Below are 23912 nucleotides of genomic sequence, written 5' to 3' on the forward strand. Positions count from 1 at the left end.
GTTTCACATTTTTTAATGAGACATCAAATTTATAAATGTAAGTAAATCATTAATAAAGGGTTGTGAATTCACCATGTTCAAATAAGTCATCAAGTCGGCAGTTATAAGTGTTAGTAAAGTCATTAATAAAGGTCCCAAGTTTCTCTCTATTACTGCTATAATAAGCAAACATTAATAGGTCATCTACAGATCTAAATATAAATAAATCATAAATTCTTGATCCATCAGTGATTAATCAGTTAATTCATTAGATATATAAGAATAATTGGCAATTCTGATACATTTTTCAAGCAAAAATGAAAAACATTTGGTAACGCTTTAGAATACAGCCCGCAATGTACAGTGTAATTACTCCGTAGTTACGATGTAATCTTTTGTACTAATGGTGTACCAGTATTGTACGTACCAATACATATATGTAGGTACAGGGGAACAAGATGTGAAGATATGGAATAAGGGGGTAACAATTTAGAAACTTACAAATTACTTATGCTGTAGTTATTTTTTTAACTATTCTATGATTACAGAGTATGTATGACCTACTGAACAATAATCTGGAAATTTGGGAAGAATTTAGAGAGAATTGATACTTAAGTTGGTAACATTTTAAAATACAGCCCTTGTTTTACTGTGTAATTTCCTGGAATTTACGGTGTAACTTCCTCATATAAATCCATACATATAAAATACTTACTGGTTCATACTGGTAGTAAAATGTATGTATAACAGAGGAAAACAAGACAATGAGGAACAAGTGTGTAACAATTGGGGATTCTCCTGAAAATATTTTTTTTATAACTACTTGCATACCTTATTATTGTGTAATTAAAGATATACTATGTATATTATTACATTGCTGTATTGTTATTTTTTCATCTTCAGATGACAATACAAGCCTTCCATAGCTGTGCACTTCAGAAAGGTAAGTTTGCCCGTTATGCTGCAGTGATGGACCAACATGGCTGCTAGGAGCTGGTCTTGTAGTAAAGACACATTTCTCGAGTTGTTCTTATTCAAATTCATACAGTGAAGTAGAAGACAAGCACAATAAATCCCTGGAGTGTGAGTGAAGCTTGCCTGCCAAACACACATGCATAAAAAATGCATAATGCATAAAAAATGACTGTCATAACTGCCATGGGCAAAAGGCAAAAACATTTGATTTTACTGCACTTCATCCATATAAATATGTACTGATTCATACAAGGAAGTTACACCAGAAGTTCAAGGAGGTTAACCAATTGTTACTCCCTTGTTCCTCGTTGCCTTGTTTTCTTCTGTTGTACCTACATTTTAGTACCAGTAGGGAAGCGTAAGTATTTTATATGTACAGATTCATATGAGGAAGTTACACCATAATTCCGGGAAATTGCACGGTAAGTGAAGGAAAGTGACCATGGATGTATTCCAAGAGCTAGATAGGGCTCCGCCACTCAGCCTTGCAGCCAATTTTTCCCAGTGGCCACTCGTTGTGAAAAATCCCCCTGCAGCCCAAAAAGCATTTTCCCCATAGACCACCACTGTAAAAGAACTGTAAAACTGTTGACAGGACACCTCGAAATGCAAACAAGGTCAACTCTTTTTATCATGAATATTTGATCCATAAGGTTTTATATTTGTAAAACTTTCCTCGAGCCGAGAAAAGCGATTTAAAGATCTGTGACATCATCAAAACGTAAAGTCTATGGGCCAAACGGGAACTCGTGGGTGGGGCCAGTGGGAGAAACACTATTGTGCATATTCAGTGGGCCGTACAATGCGGAAGCAAACCTGGAATCTAGGAACTTTTTTTGCCCATGGATGTATAAAGAGAACTGGATACAGCGTCAGAGGCAGGGCCCCGTTCATTCCTATGAAAGTTGCTCGGTGGCACATGAAGCCAAAAAAGTTCAACTTCTTCCGCATTGCTTCCGCATCTGTGCGGCCCATAGAGCAAATGCACTAGTGACTTTCTCAGGCCGAGTCGGCTACTTCTGGTTTAGCCCTCCGGCTAACCTGAATGGGGATAAAACAATTCAATCGTGTGGCTCTTCTAGGCTTTTGAAATGTGATCGGACCAAATGGATCAAATTCTGATACTGAGTCACTTCGTGGGGGTTGTGATGCTCAAAAAAATATATCCGCTGATTTACAGATGTCTCTTTCACAATGTAAGTCTGTGAGAAAAAGCCTTTTTGGGCTAGTGTGCATCACGTGACGTTGTAATTACATGGTTTGACCGCTATGACAATGTTCCTGTATCGAGTTCTCTTTATACATCCATGTATGCGCCGGCAAGTGGAAAGGGTTCAGCTGAGGCCTTGCGGACCCTACAAACCAGACTCACATGTACATGACTATGGTGGCTGACGAAGACAATAGACCATAGCAGATCAAAAATAAACGAGAAAGTTATTAAAGGTAGCAATCTTAGCAACTATTGAGCAAAGAAATGAAGGTAACCTAGTCTATGTGTTTGAGCCACAGCAATATATGACTGTCAGTGCAAATAATGTGGTCTAATCAATGAATGAATGCAAATAAAAGGTGGCTTAGGAAAGTATGAATACTAAGTAATATTAAGTATGAATGTAGATATTTTTGCAACTACTAAGCAGAAATAATGATGATAAACTACAAATTGTGTTAGTCTAACTGCTAATTAGCAAGACAAAATTTAATTTTAACCAGATTATGAGAAGTCAGGAGATCAATGTTAGTGCAATTTATCCTCTGAGGATATATTCAATTAAGGACTAAACAGTCAAACTGATGGTGGCGCAAGTGGAAAAGTCAGAGGATCACCAAATCACTATAATGTGTCTTTTTAGGTCTTTAATTATCTGCTGTAAATTTCATGACAAATTAATCCATCTGATAATTGAGATATTTCACTCTGAACCACAACCTCATGGTGTATTCCCTTCTAGTCTTCCTGGTTTGGTTTGTTTCGCGAGTTTATTTGTTGATGGTTATATTCCATGATCTAGAGGTGCCACCCATGATCGTCGGGGCGATGATCACACTTCCATCCTGAGCAAACATTGCAGCAGGAGGAGCAGGAGCAGCAGGAGGTGCCAAAGCAGAGGAGGAGGTGGAGGGTGTAGCTGCTCTTCTCTCTGTAATTGAAAAAAAATACAGATACAGTTAAACAGTTAGAGACACGTGAAAACAAAGATGTAACTTTGACGCATCCGTGAATTTAACAAAGTCACCATCTACTGCACCTGCGTATGCTTTCTTTAACTTCTCTGCGGCGTAGTTGTTGTTTATTTTCCTCAAGATCTCAACAGTGATGTTCACAGCCATCTCTTCACCGTAGCCCCGTATCATTTCATCCACAGTGTCCGTCCGGGATGCTTTCTCTAGACGGGCCTTAGGAATTCGTTTGCAGCCGTCCAAAACATCAGTCGTAAGGTACCAATTAAACGTTTTAAAATCCCTATCAGGCAGGTCTTCCAGAGTGTCAAGGAGCAGCTGTGGAACCTGCATTTCTGCTCACTGAAGAGATAAAAGAGGGGAAATTAGTTTTCAGTTTTCAGACGAGCTTTCAATGTTAAGGGATTGGTTTGACATTTTGGGAAATAGGCTCAATTGCTTCGTTGCAGAGAGTTTAATGAGAAAATTGATATGACTCCTGTATCTGTCCATACTGTGTTTCTGTGTTTTACAGGGGGATATGTGCTGGTCTGTTTCTTGTTCAGGAGCAGTGACTTCCTGGAGTCTTGTCATCATCGTGAGGTTGCCATTCAACCAGCAGAGACACAAGGAAGTCACCACGCCTGCTAAAGACATAGTCTGGCACATAACCTTCTGTACAACCACCACTTGACATTTTTACACCTCAATCATTGTACAAATTAAACAAACAAGATATAACTTGTTAATTAGTGAGTTTGACTTTGACTGTTTTTGTTACATTTGGCCAGAGAAGGCTAGCAGTAGGTTTTATGCTAAGCTAAGCTAACCGTCTGCTAACAGTAGTTATACTGAATGGACGAATATATGAGTCTTATTGATCTTCTCATCTAACTCTGGGCAGCAAAGCAAATCATTCCCTAAAATGTCAAACCACTTTGTGTCTGTGCTCACTGGCAACAAACACACATGACAGAAAAAGTTGTTTATTAGAGTTATTTTCATTACTGATTAATCTTCCAAATATTTTTTGATTAATTGAATATTGTTTTTGGTCTATAAAACATCAAAACAAAGAAAAATGTCCATCACACATTCGTAAAGTCCACAGTGACATCATCAAATGTCTTATTTTGTCCAAAGATATAAAATTTTCTGTAATTAAGATAAGGAAAAGTAGCAAACTCTCAAAATTGAGAACCTGAAACCAAAACATTTTTGGACCTTTTTGACTAATTGTTGCAGCTCTAAAAAAATATTTCGCTCTTTAAATGTTGGCAACAAATACACATGTAAATATAAAAACAAAAATTTTTACATAAATCATGTAAATATTTTTTTCAGTCCGCATCTTAATCTGGTTCGGCATTAAATTAGTGATCACAGGGTACATGTGCCACATTTATTCTGTAAATCATGAAAAAAATCACAAAAATGATGAAAAATGTCCCGTTTCACAACGTTAAGAAATGTAGTGACACTTTCATAAGTCATCTTTTGTAAAGGGGTTATATGTTGCAAATAATGGCTTTATTCATGTTTAATGAATCATTTACTGATGTTTTACAGATCAATTAACAACTTTGGGGTTGCCATGTTGTGGAAAATCCTCCTTCAGCATAACACTTGCTTAATCTTTTTAGGTAACTGTTTAATTAACCACGAACGCTCCTCCTTCTCTAATTGACTCTTCAACCACTGAAGTTCTGGAAAAGGGCTGCATGAGTCATAAGTTTCACACTTTTTAATGAGAATCTATAAATGTTAGTAAATCATAACATTAGTCATCACATTAGTGCTTTAATGTCATCATGTTTGCCATAAAATATTAGTAAATCATAAATAAAGGGTTGTGAGTTTATCATGTTCAATAAGTCATTAAGTCTGGAGTTATAAGTGTTATTAAAGTCATTAATAAAGGTACCAGGTTTCTCTCTATAACTGCTATAATAAACAAACATTAGTAGGTCATCTACAGTTATAAATGTAAATAAGTCATGAGTAAAGGGTTCTTAATCCATCAACGATCAGTCGATTAATTCACTAGAAGAATAATTGGCAACTTTGTTACATTTTTCAAGCAAAAATGAAAAACATTCCCCAGTTCTAGTTTGTCAATTGTGAGGATTTGCTGCTTTGTTTGGTCTTATGTGAGAGTAAATTAAATATATTTGGCTTTTAGAGTGTTAGTCAGCCAAAACAAGCATTTTGATAGCATCACTCTGGGCTGTAGGAAACTGCGGCTATTTTCTGACATTTTATAGATAAAACAAATCATTATATTAATCGATAATGAAAATAACTGTTAGCCCTAATCAAGTCTGTAGCTGTGAATGTTAATAAACTGTTAATGAAAAGAAAAAGGATACTGGTCCAGATGTGGTCAAACAGCTCATTACAGCTGACTTCATGATGAATTAAAGAGCTACAACCTGGCAACCCAAATCATATTGACCTACTTTCTATTTACTCATGATTCATTTTTAAAGCTTTAGTCAATTGTTTATTAAAATTAATAAAGGGAATGACTACAGTTTCTAAATTATTACAGAAATCCTTTGAAATACGGATGGATTGCAGAGTGAGGGTCCCTGGCACAACTTCACCTACTTCCAAGGTGCACGGAGAAGGGAAAGAAGTCTAGAGAGATGAGAACTCCAGCAACACTTGTAGTATGAAAAACAACTTTATTAATTGACCGACGCGTTTCGGCTTGTGGCCTTCATCAGGGTCATCCGGATAGATTCACATCTTGATCTTCCACACTTTGTTAACATCTGTTTACATGTTTGGAGATATTCTGCCAACTAACAGACACACAAATTAACAAATAATCGTCTCTTTCACCCCGGAAATAATGTCATTAAGAAATGGATACTGATTTAAATGAATATTTACAGGATTCTCTCGGTAGGTTTACTGCACGAAGGCACAAAAGTTAAAAATCCAGGAGCGCATCGATCACCAGTCAACTTTTCAAAATGCCAGATGTGTGTGACGGCGCGCTGTGCGTAAAAACACTTTTCATGTACATCTGAAAACAATCACTACTAACAGGCCTCGACAACACGACCAGGCGCCGCCAGGTTCGATGTAAACACACTTCTGTAACTTTACATTTGTATTTTGACCAATAAGTGTGGCACCAAGATGGCTGCACCATCGCAGAACCAACGTGCCAGAAACTGCGTTTTAATGAGCGTTAGATATAATTAAAAAGAACTTACCGTGTCAACAACAGCCCACGGACACCAGTTACATATGGTAAAGCACAGAAAACCATCTAGTTTCGTTTTCAGCAAGTTACAGGAAGTTTTGCGTAAGTTCAGAGCGCAGCAGCAGCAGACAGACGAGACATGAGTTAATGTTCAAGTGGAGAGAAACTAGAGTCAGAGTGACGTTTGCTCCTTTGTCTTACAAAAAAAGTTACCTATGAAAGAACAAAACACCCTAAATGAATGAATGAATGAATGAATGAATGAATAAATACCATGTTATTGGGAAAGACGCCCACCCACTCATCCTGTGCCCACCAGTAAAGATGATGACCCTTTAGTAAAAGCTTCCATTTGTAAATGTCCATCTTGCTTTCTTTTGTTTTGGAATTTTGCATATTAACAGATTTTAAGGTAAGTTGATCTAATTTTTCCTCACTGGTCTTAAAGGATCTGTGTGTTTTCACAAAGGCAAACACAGAAAACTGTTTCAGTAACAGTTTGGGGATTCATGCGAGGAACTATTCATTAGTTTGATGCAAAATATAAAATTGATTAAAACTAACATGCACATACAATGTCATGTATGTGCATGTGCTTACACGCTTTCCTTCCATCCATTTGCAATAACACACGTTACAAGTTACTTTCACTCCCTGTTGACAACCTAAGTGATCGTCTACCAAATGAAACAAATGATGCAAGATGCTAAGCGACCACAAACACCACAATTTAATATTAAAGGACCAGTGTGTAAGATTTAGTGGCATCTAGTGGTGAAGTTGCAGATTGCAACCAACTGAATGCCCCTCCCTTCCAAGTGTGTAGGAGAACTTACGGTGGCAGTGAAAAACATGAAAGACCCTCTCTAGAGCCAGTGTTTGGTTTGTCTGTTCTGGGCTACTGTAGAAACACAGCGGTGCAACATGGCGGGCTCTGTGGAAGAGGACTGGCTCCCTATGTAGATAAAAAGGGCTCATTCTAAGGTAACGAAAACACAACAATGCTTATTTTCAGGTGATAATATACTAATTAAAACATACTTATGAATATTATATTCCATTTCTCCCAAGTCTGTTCTGCTAGATGCCACTAAATTGTACAATCTGGTCCTTTAAAGGCACATCCGCTGTACATACATCCCTGTTATGTCTAGCTCCTTGTCAATTTTCTTCCCCAGTTAATCAAGTTCAGTTCCATTTTTCATATTATTTTTACTAATAGTTACTCACTAAACAACTACAAGGTCCATTCACCTATTATTTATAGATATTTGAAGGTTGTTATGGTTTACTATCACCCACAATTAAATACAATGATCATTCATAGTCCACAATAATAATAATACATCAATAATAAACTATACCAGAATTATGGACTACCCTTAATTGAAGGTGCCAAAGGTGACCTTGTGTTTTTCTGTGCTCTCTACAAAGGTTTTCATCAAAGACTCGAAGTCCAACCTGTTCATAATATCATGATGGACATGCAGCAACTGTTAAATAATAAGGGTGTCAGTCTTTTTTGCGTCATGGTGCTCCTTAACCACGTTAAATGTGGAGAATGACTTCTCGGAGGAGGTGACAGACGCAGGCAGGCACAGACAAAGTTCCATAAATATTTCAATCTCTCTCAGAAGTTCCTGTGTTTGTGGTTGCAGTCCCCCAATAAAATCAACTGTTTAGCTACTGTATTACTGTAAAATCTCTGTTAACTGACCCCGACCCTTACACTTTGACCTGATGTGTAATTCATTAAATTCACACATTTTAACCATCTTTTTTTCATATATTTTCTGACAGGCACCTTGTCATATGCTGTTCAAAATTTAAAACAAATGTGCAGGTAGCCCATAATTTATGGTAAAATAGCCAACTATTTACACATTGTGTTCCACCCTTTGAAAACACAGGGTGCTACAGCACCTTCAACACCCCCCTTCCTGTGCACATGATCCCTAATGGTTTGGGGAAAAATGCTCTGGGGGCATCTTCTCCCTCCCCTGTATTTTTCAGTGCAGTCTCATTGTTTTGATGTGTAAAATTAAATAAAAGACACAATTAGCATTCAGATAAAAAATATGATTAGTGAAGAACATAACTACAATCTACAATAATTTACTCACAGACGTGTCTTTAAATCATAGAAATGTTGACAAAATTCAAAAACTATTAGTTATTTCACTTTGTTTAAGGCCTTTAAAGCTACACATCATTAAAATTAACAATTGAAATGAACTTGGCCTTGTTTAACTTGGAGGACTTGTTGAACGTTTACCACGTTCCCCTTGTTGGTTTAGCATGTTAGCATGCTAACATTTACTAATTAGTGAGACAAAATTTTCATTTTAAGCAGATGATGAGAAGTCAGGAGATCAGTGTTAGTGCAATTCATCCTCTAAGAATCGTGAATGTGTGTAACAAATTTCACAGCAATCCATCCAATAGTTATCAAAATATTTAATAAAAAAACTAAACAGTCAACCTCATGGTGGTGATAGAGGAAAAGTAACCAAAGTAACCAAATCATCATAATGTTTTCTCTGAGGACTTTGAATATCTGTTTGAAATTTCATGACAATCCATCAGATCAGCCCCTGAGGTTTTGCTGCTCAGATGTGGCTCCAGCCTCACCTGCTGATGTGAGGTAGAGATGACAAAGCACCATACTGACATGTTGAAAGTAAAAGTTTGTTTAAATCCCAGTATCAACACTTTTCTGGGCAGTGACAAACTGGTGTTAATTATAGATAATGGACAGTCCCTTTTCACAGAGGACATGTTGATGTGTCACAATAGGAAAATCACAGGTGTAAATAATAATATCAATGATGGCAGACCTGAGCCATCGTTAATGTTATTAGTAACATCTGTGCTTTTCCTACTTTGACAAGTCAAAATGCAAAAGACACTGAGGAAAGACAAAGGAATGATAAACACATCATATGTTCAAAACACACATACAGAACATTATTACTACTTTAGAGTTATAATGCTTAAGATTTTCATATCAAACCCCGATTTTGAAACCAGATATCTACTGTTGAAATAGTTACAATGCTTGTTTTGATATTTTGTAGCAAACTTGTAGTGAAATTCCCATTAAAATGTTCTGAGAGGGGACATGATGTTACTGTAAATATTATGATGACAGCTGTGAAAGGAAATTTATATTCTGCCATACTTGATGTCATATCATTATAATGGTCATGGTCATCATTAAATTTATTCTTTAAGACTTTAAAAACAGGGCCAGATGTGGATGGTTGTCAAGACAACAAGAATATATGATGTGAAAGATCACAGTGATCAAAAAGTTGTTTTACCTGGATACATTTAGCAAACAGTAAAAGTGTCACATTTCCAAAAAAACGTAACTATGATTGTCCCGTCACCTTAACCCCGTGGTTATTATTGTAGCCATGACGACGATAAATAACTAAATAACTAAATAACTTAAACCCACATGTTTCTCTAACCTTAACAAAGTGATCATTTGAACCCAAACCATGATCTTTACCTAAACCTAACCAAGTGGTCTTTGCGCCTAAGCCTAACCCGACCGTAATCACAGCGTTGTCACATCATAAAACATAATTATTTTTTAACAGTGATGTGTAACGGTTTTGGAAAACACAAACAAATGATGTCCTGCTGACTGCTGCCGATAGGGGCGCCAGATTAGAAAATGCTCCTATATGTTGTTCTGGAGTCACATGGTCAAAAGATGTATTTGGTCGTTTAATTTGGAGGACTTGTTGAATGTTTACCATATTCACCTTGTTGGTTTAACATGTTATCATGCTAACATTTGCTAATTAGCGCGACAAAATTTAATTTTAACCAGATTATCAGAAGTCAGGGGATCAATGTTAGTGCAATTCATCCTCTGAGGACATATTCAATTAAGAACTAAACAGTCAAACTGATGGTGGCACAAGTGGAAAAGTCAGAGGATCACCAACTCACTATAATGTGTCTTTTTGGGTCTTTAATTATCTGCTGTAAATTTCATGACAAATTAATCCATCTGATAATTGAGATATTTCACTCTGAACCACAACCTCATGGTGTATTCCCTTCTAGTCTTCCTGGTTTGGTTTGTTTGTTTCATGAGTTTATTTTTTGACATTTATATTCCAGGTTCCAGAGGTGCCACCGATGATCGTCGGGGCGATGATCACACTTCCATCATGAGCAGACATTGCAGCAGGAGCAGCAGGAGCAGCAACAGGAGGTGCCAAAGCAGAGGAGGAGGTGGAGGATGTAGCTGCTGTTCCCTCTGCAGTTGAAAAAAATACAGATACAGTTAAACAGTAGAGACACCTGAAAACAAAGATGTAACTTTGATTCATCAGTGAATTTAACAAAGTCACCATGTACTGCACCTGCGTATGCTTTCCTTAACTTCTCTGAGGCGTTTTTGTTTCCTATACTCTCCAGGATCTTAACAGTGATGTTCACAGCCATCTCTTCACCGTAGTGCTCTATCATTTTATCCACAGTGTCCGTCCGGGATGGATTCTCTAGGTGGGACCTAGGAATTCGTTTGCAGCCGTCCAAGACATCAGTCTTAAGGTACCAATTAAACGTTTTAAAATCACTATCACGCAGGTCTTCCAGAGTGTCAAGGAGCAGCTGTGGAACCGGCATTTCCGCTCACTGAGGAGTTAAAAGAGGGGAAATTAGTTTTCAGTTTTCAGACGAGCTTTCAATGTTAAGGGATTGGTTTGACATTTTGGGAAATAGGCTCATTTGCTTCGTTGCAGAAAGTTTAATGAGAAAATCGATACCACTCCTGTATCTGTCCATACTGTGTTTCTGTGTTTTACAGGGGGATATGTGCTGGTCTGTTTCTTGGCCAGGAGCAGTGACTTCCTGGAGTCTTGTCATCACAGTAAGGTTGCCATTCAACCAGTAGAGACACCAGGAAGTCATCACGCCTGCTAAAGACGTAGTCTGGCACATAACCTTCTGTACAACCACAACTTGACATTTTTTACACCTAAATTATTGTACAAATTAAACAAACAAGATATAACGTGTTAATTAGTGAGTTTGACTTTGGCTGTTTTTGTTACATTTGGCCAGAGCAGGCTAGCAGTATGTTTTATCCTAAGTTGGATCTTGTCATCTAACTCTGGGCAGCAAAGCAAATCATTTCCCAAAATTTCAAACCACTTTGTGTCATTTCTTGCTGACAACAAACACACATGACAGAAAAAGTTTAAATTCTGACACACTAGAAAGAAAACCATCTAATCCTCAGCAAACACAGTATGATGGAAATCAGTGATTCCATGTCAAGGTTATGATTCATTACTGGTGTTATAATAACAAACAGTGACTTATGATTATTTTCATTACTGATTAATCTTCTGGTTATTCTTTTGATTAATCAATTAATTGGTTTGGTCTATAAAACATCAAACAGAGAAAAATGTCCATCACAACTTCCTAGAGTCCACAATGACATCATCAAATGACTCAATATCAAATATCAAAGATATTAAATTTTCTGTAATTAAGACAAGGAAAAGCAGCACATTCTCAAATTTGAGAATATGAAACCAAAACATTTTTGGAGCTTACTTTTTTGACTAATTGTTGCAGCTCTAAAAAATATTTCGCTCTTTAAATGTTGGTAATAAACACACATGTAAATATAAAAACAAACAAATTAAAATAAATCATGTTAAGATTTTTTTCAGTCTGCATCTTAATCTGGCTCGGCATTAAATTAGTGATCACAGGGTACATGTGCCAGATTTATTCTGTAAATCATGAAAAAAATCACAAAAATGATGAAAAATGTCCCGTTTCACAACGTTAAGAAATGTAGTGACACTTTCATAAGTCACCTTTTGTAAAGGATTTATATGTTGCAAATAATGGCTTTATTCATGTTTAATGAATCATTTACTAATGTTTTACAGATCAGTTTAATAAGGCCAACTTTGGGGTTGCCAGGTTGTGGAAAATCCTCCTTCAGCATAACACTGATCTTTTTTAGACTGTTGAATTAACCAGGGACACCCCTCCTTCTCCAACTGACTCTTCAACCACTTAAGTTCTGGAAAAGGGCTGCATGAGTCATATATAGTGAGTTTATCATGATAAAATAAGTCATAAAGTCTGGAGTTATACGTGTTATTAAAGTCATTAATAAGGGTACCAGGTTTCTCTCTATTACTGTTATAATAAGCAAACATAGTAGGTTATCTACAGATCTAAATGTATAATTCATCATAAATAAAGGGTCTTAATCCATCAACGATTAGTCAATTGATTCACTAGAAGAATAATTGGCAACTTTGATGCATTTTTCAAGCAAAAGTGAAAAACATTCCCCAGTTCCAGTCTGTCATTTGTGAGGATTTTCTGGTTTTCTTGGTCTTATGTGAGAGTAAATTAAATATATTTGGCTTTTAGAGTGTTAGTCAGCCAAAACAAGCATTTTGATAGCATCACTCTGGGCTGTAGGAAACTGCGGCTATTGTCTGACATTTTATAGATAAAACAAATCATCATATTAATCGATAATGAAAATAACTGCTAGTTACAGCCCTAATCAAGTCTGTAGCTGTGAATGTTAATAAACTGTTATGAAACAAAAAAGATTCTGGTCAAGATGTGGTCAAACAGCTCATTACAGCTGACTTCATGATGAACCTGGCAACCCAGATCATATTGACCTACTTTTTGTTTACTCATGATTCATTTTTAAAGCTTTAGTCAATTGTTTATTAAAATTAATAAAGCGAATGACTACAGTTTCTAAGCTATTACAGAAATCCTTCAAAACACGAATGGATTCACATCTGGATCTGGATCCACGTTTGGTCCATGGTCTAAACTTCCACATTTTATTAACATCTGTTTACATGTTTGGAGATATTCTGCCAACTAACAGACAGACAAATTAACAAACGAGACCGAAATAATTTCATTTTCACTCCGTAAACAGTTTAATTAAGAAATGAACACTGATTGAAATAAATACATAGCCTACAGGATTCGCTCGGTAGGTTTACTGCACGAAGGCACAAAAGTTAAAAATCCAGGAGCGCATCGATCACCAGTAAACTTTTCAAAATGCCAGATGTGTGTGACGGCGCGCTGTGCGTAAAAACACTTTTCACACGATATATGAATACAGTGATATACATCTGAAAACAACCACTACTAACAGGCCTCGACAACACGACCAGGCGCCGCCCAGTTCGATGTAAACACATTTCTGTAACTTTACATTTGTAATTTGACCAATAAGTGTTGCACCAGGATGGCTGCACCATCGCAGAACCAACGTGCCAAAAACTGCGTTTTAATGAGCGTTAGATATAATTAAAAAGAACTTACCGTGTCAACAACAGCCCACGGACACCAGTTACATACGATAATGCACAGAAAGGGGCGAAACTTTCTAGTTTCGTTTTCAGCAAGTTACAGGAAGTTTTGCGTAAGTTCAGAGCGCAGCAGCAGCAGACAGACGAGACATGAGTTAATGTTCAAGTGGAAAGAAACTAGAGTCAGAGTGACGTTTGTTCCTTTGTCTTACAAAAAAGTTACCTATGAAAGAACAAAACACCCTAAATGAATGAATGAATGAATGTATGAATGAATGAATAAATACCATGCTATTGGGGAAGACGCCCACCCACTCATACTGTGCCCACCAGTAACGTTGACAATATTTAGTAAAAGCTTCCATTTGTAAATGTCCATCTTGCTTTCTTTTGTTTTGGAAGTCTGCACATTAACAGATTTTAAGGTAAGTTGATCTAATTTTTCCTCACTGGTCTTAAAGGATCTGTGTGTTTTCACAAAGGTAAACACAGAAAACTGTTTCAGTATCCAGTTAGGAAATTCATGCGAGGAACTATTCATTAGTTTGATGCAAAATATAAAATTGATTGAAATTGACATGCACATACAATGTCATGTATGTGCACGTGCTTACATGCTCTCCTTCCATCCATTTGCAATAACACACGTTACATGTTACTTTCACTCCCTGTTGACAACCTAAGTGACCGTCAACAAAATGAAACAAATAAGTGACCACAAACACCACAATTTAATATTAAAGGACCAGTGTGTTAGATTTAGTGGCATCTAGTGGTGAAGTTGCAGATTGCAACCAACTGAATGCCCCTCCCCTTCCAAGTGTGTAGGAGAACTTACGGTGGCAGTGAAAAACATGAAAGACCCTCTCTAGAGCCAGTGTTTGGTTTGTCTGTTCTGGGCTACTGTAGAAACACAGCGGTGCAACATGGCGGGCTCTATGGAAGAGGATTGGCTCCCTATGTAGATATAAAGGGCTCATTCTAAGGTAACGAAAACACAACAATGCTTATTTTCAGGTGATAATATACTAATTAAAACATACTTATGAATATTATATTCCATTTCTCCCAAGTCTGTTCTGCTAGATGCCACTAAATCTTACACACTGCTCCTTTAAATATCAGCATCCCCTATTTATCAGCATGGTTGCTCATAGGCACATATGCTGTACATACATCCCTGTTATGTTCCTCATCAATTTTCTTCCCCAGTTAATCAAGTTCAGTTCCATTTTTCATATTATTTGTACTAATAGTTACTCACTAAACAACTACAAGGCCCATTCACCTATTATTTATGGATATTTGAAATTTGTTATGGATTGCTACCACCCACAATTAAATACAAAAATCATTCGTAGTCCACAATAATAACAATACATCAATAATAAACTATATCAAAATTATGGACTACCTTTAATTGAAGGTGCCAGAGGTGATCTTGTGTTTTGCTGTGCTCTCTACGAAGGTTTTCATCAAAGACTTGATGGCAAACCTGTTCATAATATCATGATGGACATACAGCAACTGTAAAAAAAAAAATAAAGGTGTCAGTCTGTTTTGCATCATATTGCTCTGTTAAATGTGGAGAATGACTTCTCGGAGGAGGCGACAGACGCAGGCAGGCACAGAAAAAGCTCCATAAATATTTCAATCTCTCTCAGAAGTTCCCGTGTTTGTGGTTGCAGTCCCCCAAAAAAATCAACTGTTTAGCTACTGTATTACTGTAAAATCTCTGTTAACTGACCCCGACCCTTACACTTTGACCTGATGTGGAATTCATTAAATTCACACATTTTAACCATCTTTTTTTCATATATTTTCTCACAGGCACCTTGTCATATGCTGTTCAAAATTTAAACCACCCTATGAAAACACGGGATGCTACAGCACCTTCAACACCCCCCTTCCTGTGCACATGACCCCTAATGGTTTGGGGCAAAATGATCCAGGGGCATCTTCTCCCTCCCCTGTATTTTTCAGTGCAGTCTCATTGTTTTGTAGAGATGACAAAGCACTATATTGACATGTTGCAACTATGAAAAGAGCTTGAAAGTAAAATCTGTTTGAGTCCCACTATCGACACTTTTCTGGGCAGTGACAAACTGGTGTTAATTATAGATAATGAACAGGCCCTTTTCACAGAGAACATATTGACGTGTCACGATAATAAATAATAATATCAATGATGGCAGACCTGAACTATCGTTAATGTTATTAGTAACATCTGTACTTTTCCTACCATGACAAGTCAAAATGCAAAAGACACTGAAGACAGACAAAGGAATGATAAACAGATCATACGTTCAAAACACACATAAAGAATACTATTACTACTGTAGAGTTATAATGCTTAAGATTTTTATTATATCAAATCAATCAAAAATATCAAATTGTTTCAAAATTTCCCATTAAAAGGTGCTCAGAGAGGACATGATCTTACTGTAAATATTATAATGACAGCTGTAAAAGGAAATTTATATTCTGCCACACCTGATGTCATATCATTATAATGGTCATGGTCAACATTAAACTTATTCTTTAAGACTTTAAAAACAAGGTCAGATGTGAATGGTTGTTCAGACAAGAAGAAGATGAAATGTGAAAGATCATAGTGATCAAGAAGTTGTTATACATGGACATAATTAGCAAACATAAAAATGTGACATTTCCAAAAAAACTACAATCATCCCCTAACCTTAACCCTGTAGTTATTATTGTAGCCATGACGAGGAGAGTCGCCTAACTTTAAGGAAGTATAAACTTTAACCCACATATTTCTCTAACATTAACAAAGTGATCATTTTAACACAAACCATGATCTTTGACGATTACTGCAGATAGGGGCGCCAGATTAGAAAACGCTCCTATATGTCATTCTGGAGTCACTTGGTCAAATGAGCTACTTGGCCTTGTTTCACTTGGAGGACTTATTGAAAGTTTACTGTGTTAACCTGTTGGTTTAGCATGTTCATGCTAACATTTGCTAATTAGTAAGACAAAATGTAATTTTAACCAGATTATGAGAAGTCAGGAGATCAATGTTAGTGCAATTCATCCTCTGAGGATATATTCAATCAAGAACTAAACAGTCAAACTGATGGTGGCGCTAGTGGAAAAGTCAGAGGATCACCAAATCATTATAATGTGTCTTTTTAGGTCTTTAATTATCTGCTGTAAATTTCATGACAAATTAATCCATCTGATAATTGAGATATTTCACTCTGAACCACAACCTCATGGTGTATTCCCTTCTAGTCTTCCTGGTTTGGTTTGTTTGTTTCATGAGTTTATTATTTGAGGTCTATATTCCATGATCCAGGGGTGCCATCGGAGACCATCGGGGCAAAGAGCTCACTTCCATTGTCAGCAGTTATATCAGCAGGAGGAGCAGGAGCAGCAGGAGCAGCAGGAGCAACAGGAGGAACAGAAACAGCAGGAGCAGCAGGAGGTGCCAAAGCAGAGGAGGAGGTGGAGGATGTAGCTGCTCTTTCCTCTGTAGTTGAAAAAAAACACAGATACAGTTAAACAGTTAGAGACATGTGAAAACAAAGATGTAACTTTGATTCATCAGTGAATTTAACAAAGTCACCATCTACTGCACCTGCGTATGCTCTCGATAACTTCTCCGCGGTGTTGTTGTTATGTATATTCTCCAGGATCTTAACAGTGATGTTCACAGCCATCTCTTCTTTGTAGAGCTCTATCATTTCAATCACAGTGTCCGACCGGGACTTTTTGTCTATATGGGACTTAGGAATTGGTTTTTCAACGTTCATCGATAAGTTAAACATAAATCTTTTGAAAGCATCATCACGCAGCTCATCCAGAGCGTCAAGAAGCAACTGTGGAACCGGCATTTCTGCTCACTGAAGAGACAAAAGAGGGGGAATTAGTTTTCAGTTTTCAGATGAGCTTTCAATGTTAAAGGATTGGTTTGACATTTTGGGAAATACACTTATTTGCATTGTTGCAGAGAGTTTAATGAGAAAATCGATACCACTCCTGTATCTGTCCATACTGTGTTTCTGTGTTTTACAGGGGGATATGTGCTTGTCTGTTTCTTGGCCAGGAGCAGTGACTTCCTGGAGTCTTGTCATCACAGTGAGGTTGGCATTCAACCAGCAGAGACACCAGGAAGTCACCACGCCTGCTAAAGACGTAGTCTGGCACATAACCTTCTGTACAACCACCACTTGACATTTTTACACCTCAATCATTGTACAAATTAAACAAACAAGATATAACTTGTTAATTAGTGAGTTTGACTTTGACTGTTTTTGTTACATTTGGCCAGAGCAGGCTAGCACTAGGTTTTATGCTAAGCTAAGCTAACCGTCTGCTAACCGTAGTTATACTGAATGGACAAATATATGAGTCTTATTGATCTTCTCATCTAACTCTGGGCAGCAAAGCAAATCATTCCCCAAAATGTCAAACCACTTTGTGTCTGTGCTCGCTGGCAACAAACACACATGACAGAAAAAGTTGAAATTTTGACACATTAGAAAGAAAACCATCTAATCCTCAGCAAACACTGACATTCATGACTGGTGTTATAATAACAAACAGTGACTTATGATTATTTTCATTGTTGATGAATATTCCGATTATTCTTTTGATTAATTAATTAATTGGTTTGGTATATAAAACATCAAACAGAGAAAAATGTCCATGACAATGATGTCATCAAATGTCTTCATATCAAATATCAAAGATATTGAATATTCTGAAAAGCAGCACATTCTCAAATTTGAGAACCTGAAACCAAAACATTTTTGGACCTTTTTGACAAATTGTTACAGCTCTAAAAAATATATTTTGCTCTTTAAATGTTGGCAATAAACATACATATACATATAAAAACAAACAAATTAAAATGAATTATGTAAAGATTTTTTTCAGTCTGCATCTTAATCTGGTTCTGCATTAAATTACTGATCATAGGGTACATTTGCAGGATTTATTATACTGTAAATCATGAAAAAATCACACAAATGATGAAGAATGTCCCGTTTCACAATGTTATGAAGTGCAGTGACACTTTCTCATGAGTCACCTTTTGTAAAGGGGTTATAAGTTGTAAATATTGGCTGTATTAATGTTTAATGAATCATTTTCTAACGTTTTACAGATCAGTTTAATAAGGACAACTTTGGGGTTGTGGGAAATCCTCCTTCAACGTTGCTTAATCTTTTTTAGCTAACTGTTAAATTAACCAGGAACGCCCTTCCTTCCCCAATTGACTCTTCAACTACTTAAGTTCTGGAAAAGGACTGCATGAGTCATAAGTTACACACCTTTGAATGAGACATCAAATCTATAAATGTTAGTAAATCATTAATAAAAGTTTGTGAGTTTATCACGGTAAAATAAGTCATTAAGTCAGGAGTTGTAAGTGTTAGAAGCTAAAGTCATTAATAAGGGTACCAGGTTTCTCTATTACTTCTATAATAAGCAAACATTAGTAGGTCATTTACAGATCTAGATGTATAATTCGTCATAAATAAAGGGTTCTTAATCCATCAACGATTAGTCAATTAATTCATTAGATGATAGAAGAATAATTGGCAACTTTGATACATTTTTCAAACAAAAATGAAAAACAATCCCTAGTTGCAGCTTGTAATTTGTGAGGATATGCTGCTTTCTTGGTCTTGTGTGATAGTAAATTAAATATATATTTGGATTTTGGAGAGTTAGTCGCTAGTCTTGCCGCGTTGGTCGATGTTACTGGTGTTACACGGTGTTGGGACATACACCGATTACATTACTTGCCCACCAACCATACCATAGTTTCGCTTTTATCAATACTTAGTCGGACGACGGACGCTACAATTATAACCTGACATTGTCGGCTGCGGGAGCGTCTGCAGCGGCAGCAGAATCGCAGCAAAAAGTAGCAGAGTGAGACGTCTGTTCTCCGTCCTGCTGCTGTAAACAAAAATAACGTGACAAGTTGTTGGCGGGCAGCTGCTCTCATGTCTCCCCGGGTCTCGGTGCTTGTTTTCGGCATGAACTCTCCCGCTTTTTGCCCGCTCAGCCTGCTCTCGGTGTGTCTCTCTCCGGATGGCGGGCGAATCGCTCCGGTTCTGGTTCTAAGCGGCGGTCATCCTCTGGCTCGACGACCCGTTGGCAGCAGCCTAAAGCCCGCTGTCACTAACTCTTAAATAAAGGGAAGATCTAAACTAAAAATCTAATATTAAAGATCAAAGTAAGCGCTCTACGTATGAGCGTCACTGATGAATATCTCATAGGCCCTATTGTAAAATGTCCGGTGTAACCGGTAACACCGGTGTTGTCACGAGATTATCAGCCTAGTCAGTGGGAACATTTCCTCAATGTAGCATTAATTGTCAAAACAAGCAATTTGATGGCATCACCTTGGGCTATTTCTGGCGTTTTATAGGCTAGATCAAACAAATCGTCATATTAATCGATGATGAAAATATGTGTTGGTTACAGGCCTAATGAAGTCTGTAGATGTAAATGTTAGTAAACTGTTAATGAAATGAGAAAGGATTCTGGTCCAGATGTGGTCAGACTTCATGATGAATTAAAGAGCTAAAAGACAAAGTAAGCACCTTGTGGGAGGATGGTGTTCCACAACCTGGCAATCCAAATCATAATGACCTACTTTCTACTCATGATTCATTTATGAAGCTTTAGTAAACTGTTTATCAAAATCAATAAAGCAAGTAATTACAGTTTATAAGCTATTACAGAAATCCTTTAAAACACGAATGGATTCACATCTTGATCTGGATCCACGTTTGGTCCATGGTCTAAACTTCCACACTTTATTAACATCTGTTTACAGGTTTAGAGACAAATTAACAAACGGGGACTTCTCTTTCACCCTGGAAACACCGCCACGCTCAATGTCGCCACACTTCTGAAACTTGACATTTGTAATTTAACCAACAAGTGTGACACCAATGCAGCAGAACCAACGTGCCCAAACGGGTTTTTAATGAACATTAGATATAATCCAAAGGAACTTACCGTGTCACCGACAGCCTGCAGATACCAGTTACATGAGCTAACGCACAGATAATGGCACAAACTTTCGGTTCCAATCGGTTTTCAGGCAGTTACAGGAAGCAGCAGCAAACAAATGAGGAGGATATGTTGATGTTCAAGTGGAGAAAAACTAGTGAAGTTTGTTTCTTTGTCTTACAAAAAAGTTATCCATGAAGGAACAAAACACCCAAAATAAATGAATGAACAAAATAAATAAATAAATAAATAAAATTTTATCGGGGAAGACGCCAACCCACTCAGCCTGTGCCCCCTATTAAAGTTGATAACATTCAGTAAAAGCTTCCATTTGTAAATGTCCATCTTGCTTTCTTCTATTTTGGAAGTCTGCATATTAACAGATTTTAAGGTAAGTTTTTCCTCACTGGTTTTAAAGGATCTGTGTGTTTTAACAAAGGCAAACACAGAAAACTGTTTCAGTAACAGTTTGGGGATTCATGCGAGGAACTATTCATTAGTTTGATGCAAAATCTAAAATTGATTAAAACTGACATGCAAGGTCATGTATTTGCATGTGCTTACATGCTTTCCTTCCATCCATTTGCAATAACACACGTTACAAGTTACTTTCACTCCCTGTTGACAACCTAAGTGACCGTCTACAAAATGAAACAAATGATGCAAGATGCTAAGCGACCACAAACACCACAATTTAATATTAAAGGACCAGTGTGTAAGATTTAGTGGCATCTAGTGGTGAAAATGCAGATTGCAACCAACTGAATGCCCCTCTCCTTCCAAGTGTGTAGGAGAACTTACGGTGGCAGTGAAAAACATGAAAGACCCTCTCTAGAGCCAGTGTTTGGTTTGTCTGTTCTGGGCTACTGTAGAAACACAGCGGTGCAACATGGCGGGCTCTGTGGAAGAAGATTGGCTCCCTATGTAGATAAAAAGGGCTCATTCTAAGGTAACGAAAACACAACAATGCTTATTTTCAGGTGATAATATACTAATTAAAACATACTTATGAATATAATATTCCATTTCTCCCAAGTCTGTTCCACTAGATGCCACTAAATTGTACAATCTGGTCCTTTAAAGGCACATCCGCTGTACATACATCCCTGTTATGTTAAGCTCCTTGTCAATTTTCTTCCCCAGTTAATCAAGTTCAGTTCCATTTTTCATATTATTTTTACTAATAGTCACTCACTAAACAACTACAAGGTCCATTCACCTATTATTTATAGATATTTGAGGGTTGTTACGGTTTACTATCACCCACAATTAAATACAATGATCATTCATAGTCCACAATAATAATAATACATCAATAATAAACTATACCAAAATTATGGACTACCCTTAATTGAAGGTGCCAAAGGTGACCTTGTGTTTTTCTGTGCTCTCTACGAAGGTTTTCATCAAAGACTCGAAGTCCAACCTGTTCATAATATCATGATGGACATGCAGCAACTATTAAATAATAAGGGTGTCAGTCTTTTTTGTGTCATGGTGCTCCTTAACCACGTTAAATGTGGAGAATGACCTCTCGGAGGAGGTGACAGACGCAGGCAGGCACAGAAAAAGCTCCATAAATATTTCAATCTCTCTCAGAAGTTCCCGTGTTTGTGATTGCAGTCCCCCAATAAAATCAATTGTTTAGCTACTGTATTACTGCGAAATCTCTGTTAACTGACCCCGACCCTTACACTTTGACCTGATGTGGAATTCATTAAATTCACACATTTTAACCATCTTTTTTTCATATATTTTCTGACAGGCACCTTGTCATATGCTGGTCAAAATTTAAAACAAATGTGCAGGTAGCCCATAATTTATGGTAAAATAGCCAACTATTTACACATTGTGTTCTACCCTTTGAAAACACGGGGTGCTACAGCACCTTCAACACCCCCCTTCCTGTGCACATGACCCCTAATGGTTTGGGGCAAAATGTCCAGAGACTTCGTCTCCCTCCCCCATATTTTTCAGTCCAGTCTGAGTTTTTTTGATGTGTAAAATTTCATAAAAGACACAATTAGCATTCAGATAATAAATTATTGTGTATTAAGTGATTAGTGAAGAATATAACTACAACCTACAATAATGTACTCATAGACCTGTCTTTAAATCATAGAAATGTTGACAAAATTGAAAAACTATTAGTTATTTCATTTTGTTTAAGGCCTTTAAAGCTACAAATCATTAAAATTGACAATTGAAATGAACATGGCCTTGAAATGAAAATGATTAATATTTGTTAAGGATATTGCGTATAACAGTACTGAAACAGATAACAAGAAACTGGCTTCAAAAAACATTGTCCTCTTACAGATAAATGGAGAGACACAGTTCAACAAATATATCAGATGTAATACTTAACTTATAAAATCAGGGGGAATTTGAAGCTATTTGAAAAAAGATGGTCCAAGTGGTCAAGTTATTATAATATGGTAAATGAACAATTAATTGAAGCTATTGGTTTGTGGTTTAGACATTTTAAGGCTGATGGTCACCTAGGGGTGCACTACATGTACCTTACTTTGAGTGAGGACTTGTAATTTTTTTTCTTTTTCTTTTTCTCCCCTTCTTCCTCATTTTGTTCTATTTTTGTCTTAACCTTTGTCTCAGCTCTTTGGTGCTGTTTGTTTCGTCTTGGATTTCCCCATTTTTTTCCTCCCCTTCTTCACCTTCCTCTTCTAAAGAGGAAGGCGGGAAATTCTGATAGAAGAATAAACTATGGATTTATGGAATACTTCAAGTAGATTCTCAAATATGAAATGGGATCAAAGACGTTTTTCTATTAATTCAGAATTACTACAACATTGTATAATCAAAGTCAGTACTGTAGAATTGTCATTATTTATTTATTTATTATTTTATTGTATAATTTATTGTATGATGTATCACTGGGTGACACACCCACATACATTATTAATGTATATAATTTAAAAAAAATGTATTGTCATCATTACATGGGCTATATAACATAAGTAAAATGTATGAAATGCCATGAGGACAATAAAATACCTGAACTTGGCCTTGTTGAATTTGGAGGATTTGTTGAATGTTTACCATGTTCACCTTGTTGGTTTAGCATGTTAGCATGCCAACATTTGCTAATTAGTGAGACAAAGTTTAGTTTTTTTACTTTAGAGTTATAATGCTCAAGATTTTCATTATATGAAACCCTTATTTTGAAACCAGTTATCTACTGTTGAAATAGTAGATACAATGCTGATATGTTG

At 36.8% G+C, this 23912-nt stretch overlaps 2 protein-coding genes across 2 annotated transcripts; both read right to left on the reverse strand.

The window, feature by feature from the left end:
* Positions 1-2083: 2083 nt before the first annotated feature.
* On the reverse strand, positions 2084-6492 carry LOC121909487 (caspase b-like). Its single transcript, XM_042430046.1, has 3 exons — positions 6345-6492; positions 3207-3480; positions 2084-3098 (listed from the first exon to the last, which is right to left on the reverse strand). The coding sequence occupies exons 2-3, from the start codon at positions 3469-3471 to the stop codon at positions 2938-2940; spliced, it is 426 nt and encodes a 141-aa protein (XP_042285980.1). The 5' UTR covers positions 3472-3480; positions 6345-6492; the 3' UTR covers positions 2084-2937.
* Positions 6493-10307: 3815 nt separating this feature from the next.
* LOC121909479 (pyrin-like) lies at positions 10308-13829 on the reverse strand. Its single transcript, XM_042430033.1, has 3 exons — positions 13694-13829; positions 10720-10993; positions 10308-10613 (listed from the first exon to the last, which is right to left on the reverse strand). Exons 2-3 carry the CDS (start codon positions 10982-10984, stop codon positions 10450-10452), a joined length of 429 nt encoding a protein of 142 aa, XP_042285967.1. The 5' UTR covers positions 10985-10993; positions 13694-13829; the 3' UTR covers positions 10308-10449.
* Between the last annotated feature and the right edge of the window lie 10083 nt (positions 13830-23912).

The sequence above is a fragment of the Thunnus maccoyii genome, chromosome 2, assembly GCF_910596095.1.
Source record: "Thunnus maccoyii chromosome 2, fThuMac1.1, whole genome shotgun sequence".
In the NCBI taxonomy this organism is placed as follows: domain Eukaryota; kingdom Metazoa; phylum Chordata; class Actinopteri; order Scombriformes; family Scombridae; genus Thunnus; species Thunnus maccoyii.

Excerpts from the sequence above, each read along its gene's own strand:
- LOC121909479 (XM_042430033.1), bottom strand. The coding sequence starts at position 10,984 with ATGCCGGTTCCACAGCTGCTCCTTGACACTCTGGAAGACCTGCGTGAT. Across the intron at positions 10,614-10,719 it reads GTTAAGGAAAGCATACGCAG|AGGGAACAGCAGCTACATCC; the intron begins GTGCAGTACATG and ends TTTCAACTGCAG.
- LOC121909487 (XM_042430046.1), bottom strand. The coding sequence starts at position 3,471 with ATGCAGGTTCCACAGCTGCTCCTTGACACTCTGGAAGACCTGCCTGAT. Across the intron at positions 3,099-3,206 it reads GTTAAAGAAAGCATACGCAG|AGAGAAGAGCAGCTACACCC; the intron begins GTGCAGTAGATG and ends TTTCAATTACAG.